This window comes from Pyrus communis, chromosome 15 (genome assembly GCF_041283825.1).
Source record: "Pyrus communis isolate YQ-2024b chromosome 15, ASM4128382v1, whole genome shotgun sequence".
NCBI classification, from domain to species: domain Eukaryota; kingdom Viridiplantae; phylum Streptophyta; class Magnoliopsida; order Rosales; family Rosaceae; genus Pyrus; species Pyrus communis.
In genome coordinates this window covers 6,431,845-6,458,065 of record NC_142579.1, presented here as the reverse complement: position 1 = coordinate 6,458,065, position 26,221 = coordinate 6,431,845, and the positions used below count along the sequence as shown (strand labels likewise).

At 37.2% G+C, this 26,221-nt stretch overlaps 1 protein-coding gene and 1 long non-coding RNA gene across 22 annotated transcripts; both read left to right on the top strand.

Moving 5' to 3' along the window:
* On the top strand, positions 1–2,811 carry LOC137749211 (F-box protein FBW2). 9 transcript variants are annotated; one of them, XM_068489326.2, is made up of 4 exons: positions 1–373; positions 466–528; positions 1,409–1,725; positions 1,985–2,811. In XM_068489326.2, exons 3-4 carry the CDS (start codon positions 1,418–1,420, stop codon positions 2,652–2,654), a joined length of 978 nt encoding a protein of 325 aa, XP_068345427.2. In that variant the 5' UTR covers positions 1–373; positions 466–528; positions 1,409–1,417; the 3' UTR covers positions 2,655–2,811. The 9 variants fall into 9 exon arrangements, with proteins under 9 accessions (XP_068345427.2, XP_068345438.2, XP_088541215.1 ...); XM_068489332.2 differs by having other exon boundaries at positions 122–373; positions 1,413–1,725; XM_068489337.2 differs by lacking the exon at positions 466–528 and having other exon boundaries at positions 31–373.
* Positions 2,812–11,880: 9,069 nt separating this feature from the next.
* LOC148690442 (uncharacterized) lies at positions 11,881–15,888 on the top strand. 13 transcript variants are annotated; one of them, XR_015957340.1, is made up of 8 exons: positions 11,881–12,359; positions 12,452–12,514; positions 12,895–13,065; positions 13,842–13,903; positions 14,902–15,006; positions 15,253–15,291; positions 15,387–15,420; positions 15,719–15,888. It is a non-coding gene; the product is annotated as an uncharacterized LOC148690442 (long non-coding RNA). The 13 variants fall into 13 exon arrangements; XR_015957339.1 differs by having other exon boundaries at positions 15,617–15,888; XR_015957344.1 differs by having other exon boundaries at positions 11,881–12,229; positions 12,328–12,359; positions 15,253–15,888.
* The last annotated feature ends 10,333 nt before the right edge of the window (positions 15,889–26,221 follow it).

Genomic DNA, 26,221 nt, shown 5'->3' with positions numbered 1-26,221 from the left:
CAATAATGAGTTTTCGAGTTTTTTCAGATGGGCATTTGCAATTGCAGCACCTCTCTCTCACTCCTTTAAGCCACCGACTCGTGTCGGTGTCTCCCTTTCCCACACAACCCAGTTGGAAAATGTAACTTTCTCTCGAGTCTCCATCTCTCCACAGTGTTATTTACTGCACCTGCTCATTTAGTCATCTCACACATCCTATCTTTCAGAAAATTCCAATAAATTTAGGAAATTTTAATTTCATATACGTGTGTGGATATCTGCCCATTAGAAATTGGTCGTATTTATTTAATTGTGACAATCTCCTGTATCCATTTTTAATTTCTGCTTTCCAAGTGGGGAGAGAGAGAGTTGGAGTGCGGATATCAATCAATAGGTAATTTACCTCATTTCATACGTATTTGTTTGCTTTTTCACTCTCTGTTTTTTTTTACCTTTCTTGTTTTGGATTCTGCTTGTTGGTGGTAGATGGATTGCATTTGTAGCTCTCTCTTTCCCTCTCTTCCTTGCTGAGTCTCTGCGGATAAACAGGTGAGTTGTTCGCATAATCCAAATCCTTAAAAGGTTAACAAATCCCCCCTCTTCAGGCCGTTTAATCAGTCTAATGTTGTTTTTATGTTTTACCATATAATTTCTGTCCAATTTTCTTCTACAAAAACAAGAACAAAATCCAGTAAAAGGTAAAAACTTTAATCTTGTTCAGTGTCGAACTTGTTGCAAAAGCAGGGGCAGCTCAAAGACTGCAACTTTGAGATGCAGCAGTTGTTCTTTCTGTGCTTTTGGGTTCCCAAATCATTAAAAAAAATGCAAAATTCAGAGCTTAAATTTGTAATTTTTAACTCACTTTCTTCGATTCGCAAAGTGGGGTTTTGGCTCTCCTCTTGATCTGTTCATGTTCTGTCTTCTAAGTTCCAACCTCCTGGATTTCGATTCTTTCGTTGGCTGGCTACTGCTTTTAGCTCCCACTTGGACAGAAACCTCTTTTTGTTCACATGTAATGTTGCCGGATCTACGCAAGATTTTGGTCGTAATTTTGATGAATTAATCTGTCATTTATCGCTGCTGTTTTTCTGTTTATGTTCTCATACAACTACTGTACATGCGGTCGGTTAATCTTTGATGATTGTTTTTTTTTTTTCTGTCTTATTTTTTTTGTTTTTGTAATTCTTGTTTTTATCGGCATAGATGAACATTTTGTTTTCCAGCAGTATTTATTATTGGAAAAATATCATGGATTTACATCTGCTCACGCTTTTTGTTTTTTTAATCTTGATTTTCTCATGAAATCCAAGAAATTTATTACTTTTACATGAGATTTATGTAGAAATATCGTATTTTGTTTTTCAACTTTAATGGTATGGATTAGCTGTTAAAATTTATTGATTTGTTTTTTTTTATCATTTTTCTGAAGGCAGACTAGATGGAAGTGGGAAGTGATTTTCGGCATTGGGATGAATTGATACCTGATGCATTGGGTCTGATTTTCAGCAACCTCACTCTACAGGAGATACTGACAGTGATCCCGAGGGTTTGCCAATCCTGGAACAAGGCAGTGTTGGGGCCTTACTGCTGGCAAGAGATTGACATTGAGGACTGGAGTAACAGATGCGAACCTCACCACCTCGATCGTATGCTCGAAACGCTGATTGCAAGAAGCTGTGGATCGCTCCGAAAGCTCTCAGTCTCCGGCCTCCAAAATGATAGGATCTTCTCCCACATCGCTGATCAGTAAGCATACTAGCAAATTTTTACTGTATATGCGAATGCTCCGTCATTTTGTTTCCGATAATTGAACATTTTGTGCAATCCCATTAGACTGCATTTAGTACAATGGGAACCTTCAGTCATGATTATCTTCTTATATACTTTCAAATCACTATTAATTAAGACTATATATTCAATGTCTTCTGTTAATTAAGGTTTTTTTTGCAAGTGGAGGAAGAGTGGTTTATGATAATTGATTAATTAATCTCGTTGGTTTTGCAAGTGCTGGTTCCCTTCAGACCTTGAGGCTGCCAAGAAGTGAAATTAGTGATTCTATAGTAGAAAAGACTGCTGGAAGGCTCTCTAATATCACTTTCCTGGATCTTAGCTACTGTGGCAAAATTAGTTTTCGTGCTTTAGAGACCATTGGAAAGAACTGTAAAATGCTCGTAGCATTGTGTCGGAACATGCACCCATTGGATACAGCAGGCAAGCCTTTGCTGGATGACGAGGCTTGTGCCATTGCCACCACAATGCCTAGGCTCAAGCACCTTGAGATGGCATACCATCTTATCAGCACAGGAAGTGCTCTCCAAATACTCTCAAGCTGCCGCGAGCTTGAGTTTCTGGATTTGAGAGGGTGCTGGGATGTTAAACTTGAGGACAAGTTCCTGAAAGAAAAGTACCCAAAATTGAAGGTTTTGGGGCCTCTTGTTCTGGACTACTATGAGAGGAATGAGTGGGAAGATTGCTCAGACTTCTCTGATGCTTCAGAGTATTTGGCATGGGAATTCGTAGCCGGTGAATTGGATGATTACTATGATGACGACGACGAGAGTTATGCCGAGATGTGGGATGGTGAGGAGAGGCTGGACCAGTTTGAGCTGAGGTTCTATGAAGGACTTGGTCACCATGAGGATGCAGGAGGAGTTGGTTGGCCTCCATCACCTTAGTAAAATTAAAGTTCGTGTTTTTTTCTTCATTTGTCAAACTGTTTGCTTCTCTTTTTCAAGCACTTCCTTGATGCTTCTGTTTGGAACTTATTATATCTTTTTATGGATATGTATATCTTTCAATGGGAAATGAAAAGCATGGTTTGTTTAGTCCCAATTTTTTGCCCATTGCCTTGCTAGTTGACTTTTGAGTGTTTGTGTTACCAATAATTGCATAAAATGGCAAGCAATATGGATTACTTCAGTTGAAAAGAAAGAGTAGGAAAAGCAGATTTTTCTGATTCACCTAAACAAAAGGGTGCATTTACTGCCTGGCCAGCATTTTCCAAGTTAGAATTACTTTACTGACTGAGATAGATGTCTGCATAAAGTTCAAATCTATTTGGATGATAAAAGTTGCCACCTTATGTGAATTTCAAAGAAAATCTCTCACTCACTCATTGTGAGGCTAAAGTACTTGATGGGGCTATTGAAGCAAAGGTAATCATTCTCGTGATTTTCATAGGCTTTTTTTATTTTTTATTTTTTTATTTGCTTATTGTTTTTAAATTTATTATAATACATCATGGGACAGAACTAAATGTATGGCAAGCATGATACGTGGACTCAATCCACGTTACCATTTCAAATACCCAAGAAGGATAGGATATTTGTAATGAATAATGATACTTATACAATATGATTATGAAAGTTGTAATGATAGGACATTTCTCTCTTTTTCTTTTTACATGATTTAATCTTTTGAAAGTTAGTAATATCATCCAGTTTATAGTGGATAATGATTATGAAGTTATAATGATATGATTTTGTTAGTTGTGTGCAGTTGATCGTAGCATTTCTTATGGACCACTAAAATTATAAAATTATAGCATCTTATGCGTGGCCTTTGATGAGTCAATAATTTATTATATTTTACTCTATTCTTAGTTACATGTACATATATATTTTTGGAATTTTTTTATACTTTCCTTTTATGTTTTGATTGTAGGACAAGCGAAATTTGTTTTGCTTGAAAGTGATGAAACAATGAAATTTTGAAGTGATTTTCAAATCAAGCTGATTCCCTAGAAAGTGAAGGTGATTGTACCAAAATCTTAGCCCTTAATTCCAGGCCACTTGGTCGTGCCGATTAAAACAGTGCACATGAACAGTGTTGGGTAGATTGACCTTTCGGGCTTGTGTGGGCACTGAAGTCATGAAAATGATGTTTTTAGGGAAACTTTCCTTCTGCAAAGTTGAAGGGAAAATTATAAGCTTTCTAACGCCACCTTGCATGCCTCATTTTATGCGGATTTGGCCAAGAAACAGATTGACATTCTGATTGCCTTGTTTACCAAATAAAATAAGAATGTATCTTTTGTTATAGCTTATTTTATCTGACAAGGGGAAGGGGGACCGGCGGCAAGGGGAGATTGAGAGAGAGATGTGTGTTTGCAGAATTGTAGGGGAATGTGTGTTGTTATCCCTCCTACGTAGTGCTTTTATTTATAGTAATAAAGGAGAGAAGAAATCCTTTATCTCCAAGGAATACAAGTCAAATAGGAAAGGATAACTAGAATCAAGTCTAATCTAGGATTTACACAATCACACTTTAATAGGAAGTTTACAACACTCCCCCTTCAGTGTGTAAATACTCAAGGTAGATTCAGCATCATGTAGAAGTTGAGGAAGTCGACTCGTCGGCATTGATTCTAAGGAACACGTTATTCTCAATAAGGTAGGAACTTGCATAAGGAAGTAAGTCTCACAAAAAACCCTAGGGCTATGGCAAAAACCCGAGTAGGGACAAAATCCATAGTCTAAGGAAAAATGCATGAGTAATGCAAAGTCAAATGAAACGTCTACGGGACGTCATCAGGAATATGATCAACCCAATGTGGGTGCCTCGTTAAACCTAGTTAGGTAGCAAAAACCCAGTGGGAAAATGCTCCTAATCGTAGGGAAAAATAGTACATTAAGATCAAGCAAGTATACTTCAGGATACTCCCCTTGAGTTTGACACAATTCCAAAGAGAACTAGCAATGTTACAACTCAGAATGTTTACGCATACCTACTCATTGAACAAGCTTCTGAAATGTCATCTTCGGTAGTGATTTGGTGAAGAGGTCGGTCAGATTGTCTTGTGAACGGATTTGCGTGACTTCAATCTTCTGATGCTCTTGTTGTTGATATGAGAAGAAAAACTTCGGCGTTATATGCTTAGTGTTGTTTCTTTTGATGTAACCCTTTCTGAGTTGTTTGATGCATGCTGTGTTGTGTTCATAGATTGTCCTAGGGATATCAACGACGAGGTAAAGATTGTAGGAGCTTCAAATATGGCCCACAACTACTCTCAACTAAAAGCATTCCCAAGTTGCTTCATGTAAGACGAGAATTTCAGCATGGTTATACGAGGTGGCAACTAAGGTATGTTTTGTTGACCTCCAAGAGATTGCAGTGCCTCCAAAGGTAAAGACATAACCCGTTTGAAAACGTGCCTTGTGCGGATTAGATAAGTATCATGCGTCTGCATAACCAATAAGATGAGAATTGACTTAAGAAGCGGGAGGTATGACATTACTCAAGGATCTGTAGGGATAGAACAAGCCCAAATCCGTAGTACCCTTAAGGTAATGGAAGATGTCTTAAACATTAGTCCAATGTCTGCGTGTTGGTGCAATACTGTATCTTGCCAAAAGATTAATAGCGAATGAAATGTCGGGTCTAGTGCATTGAGCTAACTATAATAAAACGACTATCGCACTTAGATAAGGAACTTTAGGCTCCAAAATCTCTTCATCATCCTCCTTCGAATAGAAGGGATCTCATTTTGCATCTAGTGATTGAACGATCATAGGAGTACTCGAAGGCTTCACTTTATCCTCATTAAAACGGCGCAACACATTCTAGGTGTAGTTTGATTGATGAACTAAGATTCCATCCGAATGATGCTCTATCTCGAGACCGAGATAGTATCGAGTCTTTCTTAGATCTTTCATCTTAAATTCCGACTTCAGGTGCGCGCAGTTTTCACGAACTCTTCAAGAGTTTCGATGAGATTCATGTCATCGACATATACTGCAACTATCATAAAACCGGAATGTGACTTCTTAATGAACACATAATGGCATAGTTCGTTGTTCATATATCCCTGACTAGTCAAATACTCACTCAGACGGTTATACCACATTCTTCTAGATTGCTTCAAACTGTAGAGTGAACACCTCAGTTGAATTGGGAGGGTATTCCGGGGTTTGGAAATATTTGATCTAGTTAATGTAAGTCCTTTGGGAACTTTCATAAAAATTTTCGTATTAAGATCCCCATAGAGATACGTAGTTACTAAGTCCATTAGTTGCATACTCAATTTTTCGAAAACTACCAAACTTATAAGGTAGCAAAAAGTAATCACATCCATAATGGGTGAATAAGTTTTGTCATAGTCAATCCCGAGACGTTGTGAGAAGCCTATTGCAACAAGACGATCTTTGTAACGCACAATTTCGTTCTTCTCACTACGCTTCCGAACAAAAACCCACTTGTAGCCAACGGGTTTCACATGTGAAGGAGTAGGAGCTACAAGTCCAAACACCTTATGTTTCGAAAGCGAATCAAGTTCAACTTGGATTGTTTGTTTCCAATTTGACCAATCGGTTCTATGTCAAAATTCATCAAAGAAACAGGGTTCAATGTTATCGCTCAACATGATCTCAATAACTACTACATATTCTAATGCATCATCGACGATCATCTCATTTCTACACCATACATCATCTAAGCTAGCATAATAGATCAAAATCTCACTATTCTCAGGAGGAGGATTCGTCTCTTCAAGGACGCTTCCGTAATCTAGAATTTCCTCATGAGTTAGATAGAATAAGTAAGTGATAGTCAGATTCACAGTAGGCTTTTCAGCAGCATGTGCCATGTGTTTCCTCTTCTGGGGGTGTGAATCCTTTGAACCAAAAGGCCTGCCACGCTTGTGTGTAGGGGTAGATGATTGGCTAGTTGCTAATGTACGTGGATCGGCCAAAGTGGCGTCCCAGGCCTATAGGAGGGAAGTTCGTCATACATTTGGTACATTCATCTTTGCAGGCGTATTCACAGCTGGAATATGTGATCTTGTCACTTGTGCTAGATTGGTGAAAGCATCTGGCATGCTTTGAGCTATGCTCTGGAGATTTAATATGCGCTGCACTTCAGTTTCAGATTGAGTGGTGCGGGGATCTAAATAAGACAAACTGGGATTCATCCATGATAATTCACATCGTTCTTCAGGAACGTTAACGTTCTTATCTTCCCCTAATGACGGGAAAACTGTTTCATAGAAATGACAATCCATGAAACAAGTGGTAAACAAATCGCCTGTCAAAAGGTTCTAAGTAACAAATACTTGAATGAGAATCATATCCGATGTAGATTCCCATTCTTCGCTGAGGCCCCATTTTTATACATAAGGGCAACAAAATCAGCACATAACCAGTAACCAACTGAAACACGCTATATGGTTGGGTCATAATAGGTCTCAAGCGGACCAACATGGTTGCGTGCAATATTGCATGTTCCCAAGCAGCGATCAGAAGCTTGGTATGTATGACCAACGATCGAGCAATCATTTGTAAGCGCTTAATGAATGCTTTTGCCAGGTCATTCTAGGTGTGAATATGGGGTACAAGATTTTCAACTTCAACCCCAACCGACATGCAATAGTCATCAAAAGTTTTAGATTTGAATTCTCTAGCATTATCCAATTGAATGGATTTGATCGGATAATTAAGGTGGTGAGCCCTGAGCTTGATAACCTGAGCCAACAGTTTGGAGAATGGAATGTTCCTTGTGGACAACAAGCACATATGTAACCAACGTGTGGGAGCCTTAACCAAAACCATAAAATATCTAAATGGTCCGCATGGAAAGTGAATCGGTCCACAAACGTCCCCCTAAATCCTTTGTAGAAAAATGGGAGAATTCAAACGAATCTTGTCATAAGAAGGCTTAATGATAAGCTTTCCCATTGAACAGGCTTGACATGCAATTCCTTGAATCAAACCTAAACTTCGGGTTAGTGGATGCCCGTGTGATGATTTGAGGATACGGCGCATCGCTATTCTTCTAGGATGTCCCAAATGATCATACCAAAGTGTAATTTCGTGTGCGGTCCTTGATGTAAGGCCGGCCACATAGTGGCATTCTATGAGGCGTATGGTCGTAGTATACAGACCACCCGGGATACGCTCCATCTTCTCCAGAATACGCTTTAGGCCATATTCATAGGAAGTTATGCACATAAATTCAATTTTGTTTTCTACGTAGGTTTCAGCGTGGTAATTATTATCTCTAATGTCCTTGAAACTCAACAACGTTCTTCCAGAACATAGTGACACACCCCGACCAAGATCAGGGCGTGCTGGCCGTCACACGAAGGTGACGTAACCATGTGCACGTGCGGAAGCTAATAAAATAGTAATATAAAAAGTACGAATAATTAAAAACTAGCATACAAAGTACTAAAACAAGTGCTAACGTAAGTGAGACACAAATTCAGAGCAATAAGTCTACAGCAGTCCAAAGAAAAGATGCGACAACAGTACACCCGAAGGTGACCCTACGCTGGTGAGTGTCTGTCAGAAATGCCGGAAAAGCCCTCTGGGAAACCACCGAAACTGCTAAGCAACTAGAACCTGGAGGGGCGCAAAACAAAAGCGTGAGTGGGCAAAAACAAATCCTTTCGAAAATCATTTAGTAAAATACATTCTAACCCATCGCCATAAAACCTGTATACTTCCCAGAAAATAAACATATATATGTATGTATAGATATGCCAACCATGCTCAAGAATATGCCATGTCAAATTCTCATAATGAAATGCAAGTGCTCAGGTATAGATCGTAATCATAACATATAATCTGGCAGCCGGAGTCACCTAACGTGACCTGTACGGCTGCATATAGAGCTCAAATCTCAAACTCAATAACTGAACCTGCCCACGAGTCGGAACCACCTAAAGTGGTCTGTACGACAAGCCTGGGTGTAATACATATATACGCTCTAGTGCTACGATCACGTGAAGGCTGTGCGAATAATCGTGGGTCACCTACGAGTCGGAACCACCTAATGTGGTCTGTACGACAGGACTGTGCACCTAACTTGGATCCAAGCTGAGCGTGTGGTGCGGGAGGTGAACATCACGTGAAGGACTACTCTGGGCGGGAGCACTAACACCGGGGGTGCAGGTTATGAGCTCTCTAATCATCTCAAACCACTACTGAATATAAACATGAATACCACTTACCTGGCACTTACCTGTGCGTCCACAGCACCAAATATGCATATGTATATGTATGCCACTACTAATGCATGCAATGATGCATAAACGATAATAATATGGTGCATGGCATAAAACAATTAACCCTTTTTAAACAATTTCTAGGAAAATAAATGTATATAGGTATATACGGAAAACCAAAAGCCCACTCACTGATATGTGGAAGGGTCGTAGCCCCCCTGCCTCGAGTGACCACGCTCGTCCTCGGGATACGTATCACCTATATGCGAAACAACTATAAAAACGTCAATTTTAAAGCACATAACCAACTTCTTGTAATAACTTCTCATACATTGCTCAAATTGGACAAATGAATATACCAACGTGCTCTACACAACCTCAGGATCACACCCAAATTTTTAGAAAAATTTTCCACCTCCGCACGCGCCCCCACGCACAGGCACGTGCCTGGCACGCTGACGGCGTCAACTGACGCCGTAAGGAATATTCCGTCAGTTTTGACAGATTCCGTTAACGGCGTCAGGAATATTCCGTCAGACTTGACGGAATATTCCGTTTCCTTCTCCGGCGAACCTCCAGTGCCGTCGCCGGCGCCGGAAAACTGGAAAAACTTTTAACTTCGATTTCTCTCTCGTTTTTCAACCATTTTTCACGATTCTTGCACCAAAATGACGCCTAGAACTAGGAGAACATAAATATACCATTTTTAAGGGCTAAAAATCATGGAATCTCTCCAAAACCGGCCAACTTCGAAAATGGCGATTCTGACGTCCAACTCCTTCAAACGAAGTACTCCGAGACTCCTGGGGACTCCACCAAGCCACCTATGAGCTTCAAATTTTCTAAAACGTGAAAAACTACGTTTTCATGAATAGTACCCCAAACGGAGCTCGCGAAATCAACGTGAAAACGATGATTTTCTTACCTGAAAATGGTACAGCTGCACTCCTCTCTGCCCCACGAACTCGAATGTGGTCCTGGTTCCTTCGATCTGTGGGTGAATCGTGTACTTGTGTGTGTGTCCGTACGTTTTCAGAAGGAATGGGATTCTCGGGGGGAAAGACAGGGAAATGGACAGAGAGACAGTGAGAGTGAGAGTGACAGTGTGTGTGTGTGTGTGGCCCAACACATGCCACACCATACAAAACAACCAATAATGTAACGAAAACGAACTAGGGATAAAAGTGTCATTTCACACGCACGTTTTCGATAATTTCGGGACGGGATGTCACACATAGAGAATAGAGTGCCTCATCAATGGTCTAGATTGTACCATTGGACAACATTATGCGTGCCTTACTGTATCCTTCAATCAGGTTGGATGGGCCTAAGAAGGTTGTCAGAGGTGCATTCTTAGGTATGAAGTTAGTGAAATAGATGCATTCATGCAAAACGATGTGCGTGGTTGCACTATCTGCCAGACAACTAATTTCCCCACTAATCATACCTAGAATGAAAAATTAATTTGAATCGCTCACATGCATATAAGTTCTATCCATTCAAATAATTTTAAGTATTCAAGGATGGTAATTAATTAAAAACTCAATATCCAAAAACAAATCACAAACAAATAATCCAAACATAAAGGAAAATTGTTCAAAATTTAACCAAAAACAAGGGGGGGTTCGGCCACTAGGAGGAATTCAGCCCCAATGTCCAATTTCAACTTAAAAAAGTAGTTTATGTCTAAGATTCTAATCTTCCATAGGGGTAACGGCCTCTTGAAAGTCAGAAACCTCTATCTTTGTACTTTCCGATTCGTCCACTTGCATGAAGTACAAAGATAGTGTCACCTCCCACCTTTAATCCTCTTAATCATAAAAATATTTTAGTGTCAATATGCATAACTACATGCATAATTCTTCCACTTAAGTAATTCATCCTACTTAGAAAAATAATATCCACAATAAATTCTAAAAATACGGAATCTTACACTGTAGTCACTTTGGAGCCTCAAATTGTTGAGGATGGGTATTGAAAAATTGGCACCAACACAATGACAAGGGCACCACACACCAAAAAATGTTTCACTTTTACGTGTCCTAGGAATAGGTTTATAAACACGAGGGATTGGGAATATAGAGAGCAAAGCTTAAGCTTTATCATGTGATAGATAGATGCAGTGGTCCACACGGCCGATCAGTCTGGTCCCAATCGCACTCAACCACTTTCTTCTCTCTCTCTCTCTCTCTCTCTCTCTCTCTCTCTCTCTCTCTCTCTCTCTCTCTCTCTCTCTCTCTCTCTCTCTCTCTCTCTCATATTTGGCATGCAAAATTCAATTACCTTACTGATTGATGCATATGCAGCATTACAAAGTTACAAACAATGTATACGAATTATTATTGAGAAGCTCAGAAGGGGAAGGTCTCTTTGCCTTTTTCCATTTTCTTCGAATGGGACAAAGGATGTCCATCACATGAGAAATACTCTACCAGATAGGGACTTTGGAGGTTGAGGTTTTAATAATTTGATGAGGTGGTCCCTGGTGAAAAATACAGTAGAGTTTCATTTAAAGGAGAAGGGTTTGTATGGAGCAGTTTCATTGTCATCATATTGTCTATAATTTTCTGTGTATTTTTTTCCCTTGGCATTACGTTATTGTACCAAAATGTTTCGACGATAATGAAAGTGTCCTTTATAAATCACCAACATTGTTCACATATTAAAATACGGGGACACAAAAGGAAAAACCAAAAATATTGAGGGACTAAATTGAAATACAATGATAGATCAAAAAGGTATTTATCTTTTTATTTTAATGATAAACGATATATTTACACTAAGAGATAGAGAGATAAATTAATTACGAACTTATAATTTAAGAGATCTAAACTTATCAAGTGGATGGTTGTTACTTGTTATTGTTATTGACACTTTTGCGAACCAATGGAGCAAGTACCCAATTATGGTAAAGAGTTGAAGAGGCTGTTTTTTATCTAAAAATTAAGGAGGAAATTATTTCTATACTAAAACCCAAACGCCAGTGTACTGTTCACGGACAGTGGAGTGGCGAAAATGCCCTCCAAATTTTTTCCCATCAGCTGTATCTTTAAGCTTTTTCTACAGTACAATGACGATTCTACCCTTGGAAACCACGCGTCTGTCATCGGTGATTCTTTCGCTCCAGTTCTACTCTGCCTTTTCTTTGGGTTCCCTTCTCCCTCTCTCACCATTTTCAGCTTTTCCTTATTTTGGAGCCTAGGTTTTTTCTCTCTCCCACGCTTTCGTTGTTCTCGCTATCCGTCTTTCACGTCTTTGTCTCGCCGATTATTCACGGCTGTTTTCTTCTCGGAAAACTAACGATCTCTGGTGAGTTTTTTGCGTTTCTTGCCGTGTCTAATTTCAATTTTTTTTTTCGTTGTTTGGGTGTGTGTGGCTTTGCGATGCGGTTTGATTTTTGGTTTCAGGAAAAGTTATCAATGCGATCTAAGGTTTTTTGGTGAGTTTTCTGCTTTGCTGATTGTATGTTGTTTGATTCTTTTTTCGTGCTTTGGGTCTGCCTTTCTGATCTGCTTTCATATTTGGCTTCAGCAAAAGAAGTTGTTTGAATTTTGGCCTTTCTGTCTGCAACCTGGCAAGCTGTTTGCGATCAAGGTATTTAATTTTTTTTTTTTTTTGGTGCTGGTTCTTTCTCCGGTGATGGTTTGTTTGATTGGTCAAAAAATGAAATAAATAAATTATGAGATTTACTGAATTATGCTTCATTTAATTAAATCTTTGGTTTTGTTGGGTTGTCATTGTTTGGCCTGTTCTAAACTTATATGTCTTGGGTTGTCAATTTTTTTCCGTTGTCATTTTTTCCTTTTATTTTCTGCTGGAAGCACTATTATATTCATGCTAATTTTGATGAAAAGGAAATGTGTTTAATTGAAGGGTTAAATATGTATGAAGCAGGACATAGTATGCTATAATACATTTTTCCTTTTATTCTCTGTTTCTTCGTTATCGATTTCATAGGATTTGGGTTTGGGCAGATCAATCCTGCAAACCGCTTCAATAACATGTCTTGGAACTCAATTGGCCACTATCAGCGCAGCCTCCATATTCTTGGTAATACACCAGAAGCAATCATCTCATGGCTTGAAAAGGATGGAAAGAGGAATCCAGGGCAATCACATAGCATTAACTCATCAGACATAATCAACGTTTGGAAATGCTTTGTCTTATTTATTTATTTATTTGATTAACAATTCAAACTTATCTTTGTATTTATTAGTATCTTGATTTCCTTGACAATTCAAGCATATCTTTTTTGTGTTTCTTTTTTTTTTTCTGAGTGTTTAATTTTATTTGAATTTCTTAATTTGTTCAAAGGATGCTTTGGTTAGTAGCCATCTTATTTAATGATTTTTTTTTCTTTTGGCTTTTGAGCACTAATGGTATTGGTGAATGGTGAAGAGGTTTGTATGGGTTCATGTATCTTAAACATGTAGTGAGAAGTGAGGGTTTTGTTTTAGTATTTTAGATAATTTGAGGAACATGTAGATACTAAGATTTGTGGTTGCTTTCTTAAACCATGATAAAGCAATCCATGTAATTTTAACATAGATATAATTTTTTATCTAATGCATGAGTATATGAAATGTTAATATGATAATATATTGGGCAACACTGTGTGATTTAAAATGCGAAGAGAGACAATGAACCATGTTTGATATTTTATTTGTGTTGGTTGTTTTAAATTTGAGCATTTTTGAGTTGGATTCATGTGTTTTGTTTAAGATATCATTTTTGGTTTATGAATGGTTTGCCAGTGTGAAAGTTTGCATATTTTTTATGGTTGGATTCATGGGTTTTCTTAAGCTTTGAAGTTCTTAGTTTTTATCAAGAAATTTAATCTGGGTTTCATTTATTTGTGAAACTAGCACCTTTTTGTGAAGATTTTCAGTAAATGATTCCTTATTTGGCTTTAAATTTCCAGGTTGTTCTAGACTTTGTCAACAATGCAGAGTTGTCTTCGGCAGAGCTCGATAGCAACTCTTGGTCAGTCTGAATTGCCAGTAGATGTGATTTTTCTTTAATTTATTCATCTTCTTTCAAATTTATGTGCATATATTTTTGAAGCCCAAGTGATTCAAAGTTCAAATTTATTTGTAAAGTATAAGTGTGGGTGTGGACACCCAATATAACTTTTACATGGTGTTGCTATCTGGTATTTGATAGAATAATATTGGGGACTGTCTAAATTTTGGTTTTAGCTGCAGATGAAGCGAAATAAAAAGGTTATAAATTAGAGGTATAATTTAATTATTATATTTGATGTGTCATTTGATTAAATGAATACAGTAGGAACATTGATTTGATGTATGTGCTTTCGTATGGAAAACTGAATTTTGTGTGTTTATAAGTGCATATATACTCAATATTTATTTTAATTACAATGGAATTGACTGAAAATTATGGAGAATTAGTGTAAGTTTACACACTTGAACAAATAGAATGAAAATGTAAGTAAAGAAAAATTAGAATGTAATACATAATATCTTTGTGTGTGTGTGTGTGTGTGTGTGTGTGTTGATGACTAAATGTGCTACATTAAGAGATTGCTTATTTCGTTAGTTAAGGGCAGCAGTTGATAGAAACATAACCAAACCCAGGTAAGAGTCACATTTTGGTTGCCTTCCTATCCTTATTTTTTGTATTTTTCACTTAGCTCTATGTTGTTAACTGCAAATTTTGGTATTTTGTTCCCTTTAGTTTTATCTACTAATTATTGTTCTACGAATTGTATTCTTCAGTTAAATAATGATTAACTAGAATGTTCCAAAAAAAAATAAAAAAATAAAAAAAATCAAGCATTGCAGTGTTCGGGATGATAATTTATATCCAATATGATCATTAGCCAGTCGAGAACCTAATTTGGGAATTGGGTTTTAAAGTTTTAATAGTTTTGTTGTGTGTAAATTTCTTGTTTTGCCTACCAAGAATCTAATAACAGAAGGCTTAGTTATTTTCCCCAAATGGTTTTCAATTTGTTGTAGGTAAACAAGAGCTACTGGACTATTATGCACAGGGGAATGGAAGGAAAGTAAAAATTGAAGCTTTTAATACAAATTGGAAATTGAGCGACACTAAACAAACGATAGGTAAAACTAACCACTACTTTCTTTCCATTTAAATATAAATCAATTGATTAAGTCTGTGTTTTAAAATGAAGTTTCAATTGTTTTCAAATTCTAACAATGATCTCCTACACGTTAAGATAATCTATTTAGAGTTTTGATCCACTTTTGATTACGCAGAATTTCAATTTTTTTCCATATAAAGTTTCCATTTTTCTTTAGAGTAAGAGAAGAAGCTTTAATTTGGGTTTACAATTTTTCCCTTTGTAGATTTTCAAAGTAGGACCAAGCTTTCAAAAGGCACTTCAGGTTCTGGAATTTTTTTTTTTTTTAGTTATGCTTTTGTTATATCAGGTTCTAAATTGCGCAACACAATTTTTCCCTTTGTCTAATCTACTCCAAAGACAGGCTGAGCAAAAGGAGGAAAGGTTTAAGCACGTATGTGTACTGTGTTTTCATCAATACTTTCTCAGAATGTGCCTTCATTGTTGGTTTCTGTACTATTTTTCTCTGTCTAAAAATTTGAAATAAATATGATCTTTTCACTATCGCTTCTCCTTCCAAGTTTTTTCCACATAAAATAAAACAACAAATAAATATTTTGTTTCCCTTTTTCTACTTTATTCTTTTGCAGCAAAACAAGCATGATTTTGTTGGTACTGCTTATTTAGTGAAGCAACGGTTTCATATTGTGAACTGTTTTGCGTGTTTATCACTTTATTCTTTATGGTTTCAGTTTCCTAAATGAAGTTTGACATGTATGGAATTTGACAATTTACAACCATAGACTTCATTTCGCCCATGGACACCTATTTTGTTCCTTATTGTTGATAGAGTTGTAAATAAATTTGCACATGTATGTAAATAGTATTTTCTACTGTATATACGTATATAATTTTTTTAGAACTTCTATGTGTTGTACAATTTTCATTCCCGCAGCAACGCGCGGGCACCCTTGCTAGTATGCCCTAAAAAGTAATCATTATATTTGCTCGTTGAAAGAATAACTAGTCTCAAGTGGTTAAGGAAAGAATAGTAAGGTAAGTGTGTAGATGTTTAATAAAGATTGAAGAGAAATGCTGAGGAGACTTTCTTAAAAAGTGGGACTCTCCATAGACTCTTTGCTTTCTCATGTTTTTAACACAATGTTTTATAATGTTGGTACGAAAATTAATATTAAACTATAAAGTGATAGATAGTCCATGAAGAATCTCACTTTAAAATAATCTCCTTAGCATTTCTCAAGGTTGAATGCACTAAACATGATTAATCTAACTAGTGTCAAAAAAAAAAAAAAATGAGGGCTAAGTACTAACATCAAAACTTTCTTAAGAAATTAAATGTGCATACTAAATTTTGGCCCAATAATGATTTTAGTTATGTAGTTTGGGCAAATTGATTGTACCTTTTGTTTTATTTGAGTTTTTTTTTTATTATATATTTATTTATTTTTTTAACGAATGATAATATCTACACTAAGGGGGAAGGAGAGTGGCTAAATGTCACAATGAACTAGCCATAATAATATGGTTCAAATTCGCCCTTGGCGAGAATCTAATCAAAGACATCTCAATTACAGCTAAAAAAAAAAATCACAAACTGTAGTACTAAGTGGCTACTTTATTTGAGTTGGAAACGTGTATTTTTGATCCGATCGATCTGTTAAGTACTAGTCTCACCACCATGCCCACTAAATCCATATCAAGCATGATTTTTTTATTTATAGACAAGATTAAGAGAAAAGTTTATTTCCCCTCATTAAAACTTTCTGCCCTATAAATTCTGCAAGGTTACATTTTATATGGCTTGGTGGGGTATCTTGTTGCTTTGCTTGGGTCTACATGTATGAACATGAGGACAATTTTGAAAAGTTGGTTCCTATCCTGGAGCCCAATCTGAAACCAGACCCGTCTTGTGGGCTTGATTAGTAGTGTGTGGCTGTTTTTGTGTTTTTGTTGGGTCTAGCAATGATATTTGCTGGGTTTTATTTATTTATTTATTTATTATATTCTTTTTTTTAGTAGTGTGCGGCTGTTTTTGTGTTTTTGTTGGGTCTAGCAATGATATTTGCTGGGTTTTATTTATTTATTATATTCTTCTTCTTTTTTTTTTTTTTTTTTTTTATTTTTATTTTTTTCAGATGTCATATGAATTCATACGTCTTTTTTAATTTGTCATATGAATTAAAATTTTAAACAAATTATCTTTAATTTTTCAAAATCATTAATTTGTTATCTCATTTTTACTTCGTTTATTTTTATATCTAAAATAAGTCATGTGTCTTTGTGACAACCCGTCCCTATTTTTACAATTTTATAAATTCTAAAAGAGTGATTTGACGAAAATGCACCTAGTGGCGAGAGTGTTGACTATTGTTGACCATCATTACGTGACGCATTTGAGATATTAATTTACCATATCCTTGAAGTACTCGATGATACGAAAGCGTAGGCGCAAGCGGAATCAAATTTGGACCTACGACGAAGTTTTTACAGAACTATGAAACTTGAGGGTGTTTTATGAAATTTGAATTTCCGGGTATTTTATAATTTAAAATATTGTCTAAGGATATTTTAAATATTTTATAATTTTCCTGGCCCGTGGGTCCCACAAATCATAAACATGCCACTCTTCTTTTGCCATGTGTCACTCATCCCAACTCTCTTTAGCTCTCCCCATTTCTCTCTCTCACTCGGCCTCTCTTCTATCTCACTCAAGCTATCTCTCATTCCCTCAAACTCCTTACCTCTCCCGTCCTATTAGGCTACACTGAGATGGTGCAATGGCAAACATCGAGCCCCGACGATGCACCCAACAACCCACCTCCATATTTCTTGCTCCTCCCAAACATTCTCTCAAACTTGATAATGAGCTTGATGCACAGATGCAGAAATGGCACCATCGCCATACTTTTCAACGAGATTTCTCGATTTCTGACAATGGTAAGTTCCAAAAACCACCCAAAACGTCTTGGATCATGTTTTAGTATATATTTCTAGCTTTCTTAAGGGTCTTCATGTGAGTTTTGGTATAGAACCGTTGCGGGGAGGAACTTCCCAAATTTTTCGATGGCTTTCGAGCCGTTTTCCAACCAACTCCGGCCACGGCCTAGGAAACCAAGGTATATTTTGATTCCTTGTCCTTTGAGCTTTGATTTGATATATTAGAAGGCTAGGTTTAGTGAAGCTTTGGATTGGTCGGAGTTGGGTTTATTCCAGCCGGAGAAGAAGAAAGGAATAAAAAAAGAAAAAGAAAAAAGAAAGCCTTAGGCCCAAAACCCGATCCAAAGTCTTTGGCCCAAATCTTTAGCCCAACTGGCCTAAACCTTTAGGCTGATGTTTTAACCCAACCCAGTTCCAAAATGGGCTTAGAATATTCTGGGAATATTCTCTGAAATATTCTTGGAATATTCCACGTGTTGAGTTTTTCGGAATTTTCTGGGAAACCCTCTTAGGCTAGTGAAATTCTAAAATTTTAACGTAGTTGATCATCGGGGTGTCTCAGTTGACTTTTTAGGGTTAACCGTTGACTTTTTACAAAAATTGCCCGAGAAATTCCGTAGCGTATTTCAATGTGCTAATTTTGAATTTGTCATCTGCTTCTCCAAATACAAGCGTTTTAATTAAGTGTTACTAATGGGTCCCAATATTATGCTTTGGTGTGATTACTATCAAAGACTCTAGCTTCCTAGCTCGAACGGATGTGACATCACAAGTAACTGTGAGTGGATCTTTTCTTTTATAGTATATAAATAATTGTTAGTTTCCATTTATACATTTCATAAAGAGTTTTACACAATACGCCTAGATTAGCGTGACGCTATTAAGATTTAGTGCACTGATAGAAATTATGACGTTATGCTACATCCTACCGGATGCACAGGTATGCACATTATTATTGATGCCTTAATTATATTTATGGACGTGAATAATATTACGTTGACTACAATTATCGAATCATTGTGGCATGACTATGTTTATGTTATCTGCTCATTGTTTGCTGCACCGGTCTTAGTACTCGCCCGGGTTAGGGTCAGTCTTTCACATATATATGCACATCAAACCGTACGCTCACTTTGGATCTATTGTAGGTGCCAGTCCTGTCCTAGATTGCTATAGGCAATTAGGATTTGTATGTGTTGCACATAGCGCCAGTCTTCACGTGATTGTAGTACTAGAGCGTATATCATTGTTACTCCCAGTCATATTCATGTCAAAATATCTCTGCATGAACTCGTGTGTTAGTATGTGTCAATAAGCACTCGATATGATATGTTTGCTTATGCGAGATTATGTGATTACTGACGTCATGTGTTTACTTACAAAATATTGTGCCGTATTGAATTCTTAAGATTTTGCAGGCTACGGTAAGTATTTTCTTACTATACGTAGTATATATGTTTTGGAAACTATACTTGTTTTATGACGAGGTGTTATTATGTTTTCAAAAAGGTTTTTACAAAGTTTTATTTTCAGGCCCATTTACCTTTGTTTTTCGCCCCTCCAAGTTTTAGTGCTGAGCTTTCATGTCAACAAGGATTCTTGGCAAATCTTGGTATTGGAGATTACCTTCAATGGTATAATTCTCATCCTAGATAAGAAACCAAAAATAGTTTTGATTCTTTGGCAGTACCCGCTAGAATACCATTTAGCAAAATTCCTAAGAAGTTTACTTTCGTCGAGATTTCATAAATGTCTTGAGCGACAACCTGGTACTAAAGTGGTAGCACTCAATGGAAAATCAACTTCCGTTTAAGTCCGTTCTGAAGTAGATTATTAGCAAATTCCTTTTTCCAGCCTTAGGACATTTCAACCAACACTAGATTCCAAAATTCATTTCGATGTTGTACTCGTAAATACGATAAGCACAGGCACAAGTGTACGAGTTGTTATACCTACGGTTAGTAGAAATTTCCGAAATGGTAAGTATTTTCCCTAGAATTAATGAAACCACCTCATCAGACTAGTTCCTTACCAATGGTTCGGAACCATTCACCCAAGTAGACTCTAACCTATAATCAGCCTACAATGGTGCTACTAATTGACAATGTTATTCGATATCCAGGAACTGTCAGCCAGTATTCAGGCGGTATGATTTGTGATACCGGACACATGTTAGTATCTAGGAGTGATACCCTTATGCTAGAACATTGGTTCACCGTTTCAGGATAACAAACAATATCAAAAATATCAAAAGTATCATAAATGCATTAATTAGCGACGTGATTGATAGACCGATTTACAGTGACTACTTGAGCCGAAGAAACTAAATCATGGAAACTTTGGAACAAGCTTTGCATTATGATAGTAAACTCATAATTTTTTTTACCTTACCACCTATCTAGGTAAACAAAACCTCTTTGACTAGCCACCTTTTGGATCACTTCCACAAGTAAACAATAGAATTGAAGTACAAGTTAACTTTTCACTGTTAGAGTGAACTGAGTATCGAGAAAGCTATGAAGACCTATTAGCATGTGGCATAGTGAAAGGAATTTGTATGGTGCATTTCGAGAACGTATATCCCTGGCGTCATTTCTCAAATTTTACCTGGGATATCAACAAATGGTGAAGTGAAGTACAATATTGATCTATTTTCTCGTACTACACCAATTTTCCTTGTGTCTTTTCGAACAACTCCTACATAAAGAACTTAGTTACGAAAGCTTACCGATTAGGAATTTATTCAACCAAACACCTTATCTAAGCAACCTCAAACCTATCCACGAAGGCGAAAGACTGAACCTTAGGATCATACCTAGATTTTAACAACTCAATCGAGTAATGATTAAAACTGTTAATACCTATATTTCGAATTGTTGATCTAGCCCACCAACCTTTATAACCTGAGTTTTCTTCCATAGCTTGACGAATTCATAGTGGTCTTATTGACGACTCTCATCTACCGCGGCAGTGAGACCAAATTCTCTAAACACCAATAGTCATCTTTATACCAAATTATTCAGTGTTAAACTTGTTTAGAACAGGTACGTTTCTTGGCAGACGTGCTCTTGGTGGACGATATTATTCTCTTTTTCCCAAAAAGGTTGTAGTGGAAGAAAATTGGAATTTTCACAAGGTGTTGTGAAATGTGAGATATTCTTGGTCTTGTTGATTTTAATGACAATTTGTTAGCGATTTTTCAGCTATAGCGTTTTTCCTCATTTGTTAACCGAGGAAATTTAGTTTAGTTGAGAAGTGGAACATGAATAAAGTCATGACAATTGAGGTGTTGTCTTGATTCGACCATTGTTCGTACGCTTTCCAATGACACCGATTATTTCGAAATCCATGATGATGTTTTCTCTGGATATTTTGGCTGTTTAGATGCAGCATGACAAAGTATTGCTTATGTTTTCCCAAGGGTTGAAACCTTATGAAATGAAAAGCCTTACTCATGACTTAGAATCAACAGTTACCATCTTTACTTTAAAACCATATGACACTTCTTTGGGGAGAAATGTGTCCAAAATCTTTATCAACCTTAGACCTCTCAAATACATCTTCTTTTGAAAAAAGCTAAATTTCTGACAGGGACGATGAAGATACCAAGTCAACGTCTACGATTGCACTATCATGTATCGTGCAAACGTAATTATTGTTTACCACAGCAAAAGACATATCTACCCTTGAACATTTCGCCTTTCATATCCCTTTTCCAACTGGAGTTCACAAGTATCGATTTGACGTTATTTTTAAATTATCAAGAAATCGCTTGAGTGGTTATAATCACTTCTTGTATAAGAATGGAGTTAGGAAATATCGTCATAAACTCCCGATGCGAGGCATCTTGTACATGTGGAGATTATGATAATGTTTTAGTGATTTTTGACCGATGTGACAACTTACTTTCCGTTGGTCCCCGAGTGACCACATTTTAGACCACTTAGTAAAATTGCTCATTCTTGAATTTATTGGATTTTCTGGTGTTTCGATCTGCATCTACTCTAACTGTGACTCCATATTCACCTTTTGGTGCTGGAAGGCATTCCAGTCAACCTTGAATACATGTCTACCCTACTGAACTTTGTTTTGTTCTAAAGTAGACAAACCGTTAGGGAAAATCGCTTGGATATCTAATTGTTAGTTTTGACCGTTAACGCTTCAATCACCCAACAAATACTCTGCTAAACGAATCTTTACCATTGGTGATTGAATATTCCAAAAGCTGCCATTGTAGCGAGATGTTATACATTTAATCTAGTTACATTGTATTCTAGATTGATGGACTTGTTTTGACTCTCAAATTCTTGATTGCTCTTTTAGCCTTCTCGACACAGTTTTTCACTAAATTTTGAGAGAAATTCATAACGAATCTACTTGTTGAGGCATACGTGAATTATAATGTTCAGTTGCATAGTGTGCATGACACTATTGTATCTCACTGTGATGAGTGTTTCGCTTCCAAGTCTTGGGAAGCCTTCTTGAAGGTCATGTGTATTACATTTTGTCACCTACCACATTTCACCATCAGACTAACAGTCGGTCTGAATGAACTATCTAAACCTTAGAGAGCATATTATTTTTGTATGTTTTACAGTTTTAGCCGGTTATATTAGACACATATCTATGCTTATGTTATGTACGACAATAGTTATTATTCTGGTATGGCTATGGTACTGTTTGGGCCGTGGTATAGAGATTCTACGCACAGTACATGATTAATAGATTAGTATTATGAACAGGTATTCGAATGATTGAGGTTACAATTTAGGAAATTTTATGCTATTTGCATTGTTGCCTTTTATGGACTAATCAGACGATTTATATGTATTTCCCAATGAGCAAAAAGATGGTAATATTACACCCAGGAATTTGTTGCTTGCTTATTAAGACAACAGTGAGCTGTCGATATCGCGGGCTGCAGACCGTAATACCAATAACTTATTCTTTGGAATCGTTAAGAAAGTGGACAAGTGGGTTCTTTTATGTTAGCATTTTTAATTATTTATTTATCATTTGGGCTTAACCCAAGGATATTACACACTTACCTTCGGAATACATGACGCAATGAGTGTGTGGGTGGAAAATATTCTATATTTAGTTTTAATTTCAGTACAATTATTTAACTTTATGTTATTATATATATGTATTTTGACGGGAGGTTATTATACATATATAAATACTTTCAACTTATTATTTTTGTAAGAAGTATTATATTATAGTATTGTACTGAAGGAGAATGAAGGTATGAGTTTGGAGGCATGAAAGAGGAATCATTGCAATCCGATCATGACGGAACTGCATTCTCTTTTATGCAGCTGCTCTAGCTTGATTTCTTCCTTATATATAATTTCTTCCTATCTTTTGGAGTATATTATGTATAGCAAGTAATTTCAAATTTCGGGGACAAAATTTTTTCTAAGGTGGGTAGATTGTGACAACCCGTCCCTATTTTTACGATTTTATAAATTCTAAAATAGTGATTTAACAAAAATGCCCCTAGTGGCGAGAGTGTTGACTTTTGTTGACCATCATTACGTGACACATTTGAGCCATTAATTTACCATACCCTTGAAGTACTCGACGATACGAACGCGTAGGCGCAAGTAGAATCGAATTTGGACCTACAATGAAGTTTTTACGGAACTATGAAACTTGAGGGTGTTTTATGAAATTTGAATTTTGGGGTATTTTATTATTTCAATATTGTCAGAGGATATTTTAAATATTTTATAATTTTTCCGGCCCATGGGGTCCATAGATCACAAACTCTCCACTATTCTTTTGCCATATGTCACTCATCCCAACTCTCTCTAACTCTCCTTGTTTCTCTCTCTCTCACTCTCTCTCACTCGGCCATTTTTCTCTCTCACTCAACCTATCTCTCATTCCCTTAAACTCCCTACCTCTCCCGTCCCTTTAGGTTGCACCGAGATGGTGCAACGACAAACATCGAGCCCCGATGACACACCCACTAAACCACCTCCATATTTCTTGCTCCTCCCAAACATTCTCTCAGACTTGATACTGTACTTGATGCACAGATGCAGCAATGGCACCATCGCCATACTTTCTGATGAGATTTCTTGATTCCAACGATGGTAAGTTCCAAAAACCACCCAAAACGTCTTGGATCATGTTTTAGTATATATTTCTAGCTTTCTTAAGGGTCTTGATGTGGGTTTTGGTATAGAACCATTGCGGGGAGGAACTTCCCAGATTTTCCAACAGCTTTCGAGCCGTTTTCTGGCCCAAATCTTTAGCCTAACTGGCCCAAACCTTTGGGCTGATGTTTCAACCCAGCCTAGTTCCAAAATGGGCTCAAAATATTCTCTAAATATTCATTGGAATATTCTTAGAATATTCCACGTGTTAACTATTTTGGAATTTTCTCGGAAACCCTCCTAGACTAATTTCGACGCCTCGAGTTCATTTTTTATATCCGTTTAGTGAAATTCCAATGTTTTAACATAGTTGACCATCGGGGTGTCTCGGTTGACTTTTTAAGGTTGATCGTTGGCTTTTTGTTGACTTTTTACGAAAATTGCTCGAGCGTATTTCGATATCCTGATTTCGAATCCGTTGTCCATTTCTCCAAGTACAAGTGTTTTAATTAAGTTTTACTAATGGGTCCTAAAATTATGCTTAGGTGTGATTACTATCGGAGACTCCAACTTCCTAGCTCGAACGGATGTGACATCGTAAGTAACTGTGAGTGAGTCTTTTCTTTTATATAGTATATATATAATTGTTAGTTTCCATTTATACATTTCATAAAGAGTTTTCCACAATATGCCTAGATTACCGTGACGTTATTAAGATTTAGCGCATTGATAGAAATTATGACGTTATGCTACATCCTACAGAATGCACATGTATGCATATTATTATTGATGCCTTAATTATATTTATGGACGTGAATAATATTATGTTGACTAGAATTATTGAATCACTGTGGCATGACTATATTTATGTTATCTGCTCATCGTTTGCTGCACCGATGTTAGTACTTAATGATAGGAGCATATTCATGCGACTTAATTAGCTTGTTCTCGTGCATTTATGTTGTGTTTATTTAGTTATTTTAGTGTTTAAGGCCACTTTTGTGTATTTTCAGATTATAAGGCCAAAGTGTGCAAGAAGATGCAAATTGGAGTCTTTTGGAGCGAAAGAGGAATGAATGAGTTGAAGACTTGAAGAAACGACGAATTCCTACTCCAACGATGAATTCTTACCAAAACGAGGAATCCTACTCAAACAAGGTTTCCTATTTGAAGTAGGAAAGTTAACCCTAGGTTTCCCGTTTTGGTAACCTTTCCTAAACTTAAACGTCCGTATTTTCTAGCCACTTTGAAGGCCTTGTAAGCACTTTAGGACACAAAACCAAGGCCCTAGCCCAATTACACAACCTTGCCGTGCCTTAACCCTAATTCCCTTCCCTTGCCGTGCAAGGGCGGGGGCACTTTTGTCCAATGTTGTGCAATTAAACCCTCTTTCCCTCTCCTAACCTAACCCTAGCTGCACCCTTTAATTATTCCCTCTTTAATTTCTGATTTTATTTCCTAAATTCTAGCAGCCTTTAGGTGAATTTTAGTTAATAAAAATAAACTAGGGTTTAAATTTCTAAAACCCTAGGGTTTCCACCAATCAGCCGCACCCTAGATTTAAACATGGATTCATTCACAAAACCATAGGAGCCGCACCTTTTTCCTGACCTTGTGGGGATTATTCATTCACTTCTCAACCTGCCACATTCATTATTTCACCCTAATAAACAAAACATCACAGCCGCAGCAACATCTCCCATTTTATTTTTCTAAGCCGTGGTCCCCATTCCTCATTCACCCTAAATTATTCATCCTAAGCCGCAACCCCCATTATTCTCCCCCATCAACCGTGCATCCACCATTCCATTTGCAGCCACTCACAAAAGCCGTGCCCCCCCCCCCATTTATCAAAAACCCTAAGAAACCAAACAAAAATCTCATGCAGCCACCATATATTATTTTTTCTTCTCTGCCGTGCATAACGGAGACCAATTCCAACCTTCCCCCATCTTCACGCAGCCACCATCACCCACTCTCTCCAATTCTCTCCCTAGCCGTCACTCCACACAACCACTCTAATTCACTCCCTTGTGCCGCAACCAATATCACCCAGAAACCATTAATTCCAACCTTCCCCCATATTGCCGTGCCTTCCTCCACCTTCCCAGCCACCTTCCACACCTTCACACACCATCTACCAACCTTGCCCCACCACCCAACCTCCCTAAATCCATCCCTAACCCAGAAAAC

Excerpts from the sequence above, each read along its gene's own strand:
- LOC137749211 (XM_068489326.2), top strand. The coding sequence starts at position 1,418 with ATGGAAGTGGGAAGTGATTTTCGGCATTGGGATGAATTGATACCTGAT. Across the intron at positions 1,726-1,984 it reads TTCTCCCACATCGCTGATCA|TGCTGGTTCCCTTCAGACCT; the intron begins GTAAGCATACTA and ends TGGTTTTGCAAG.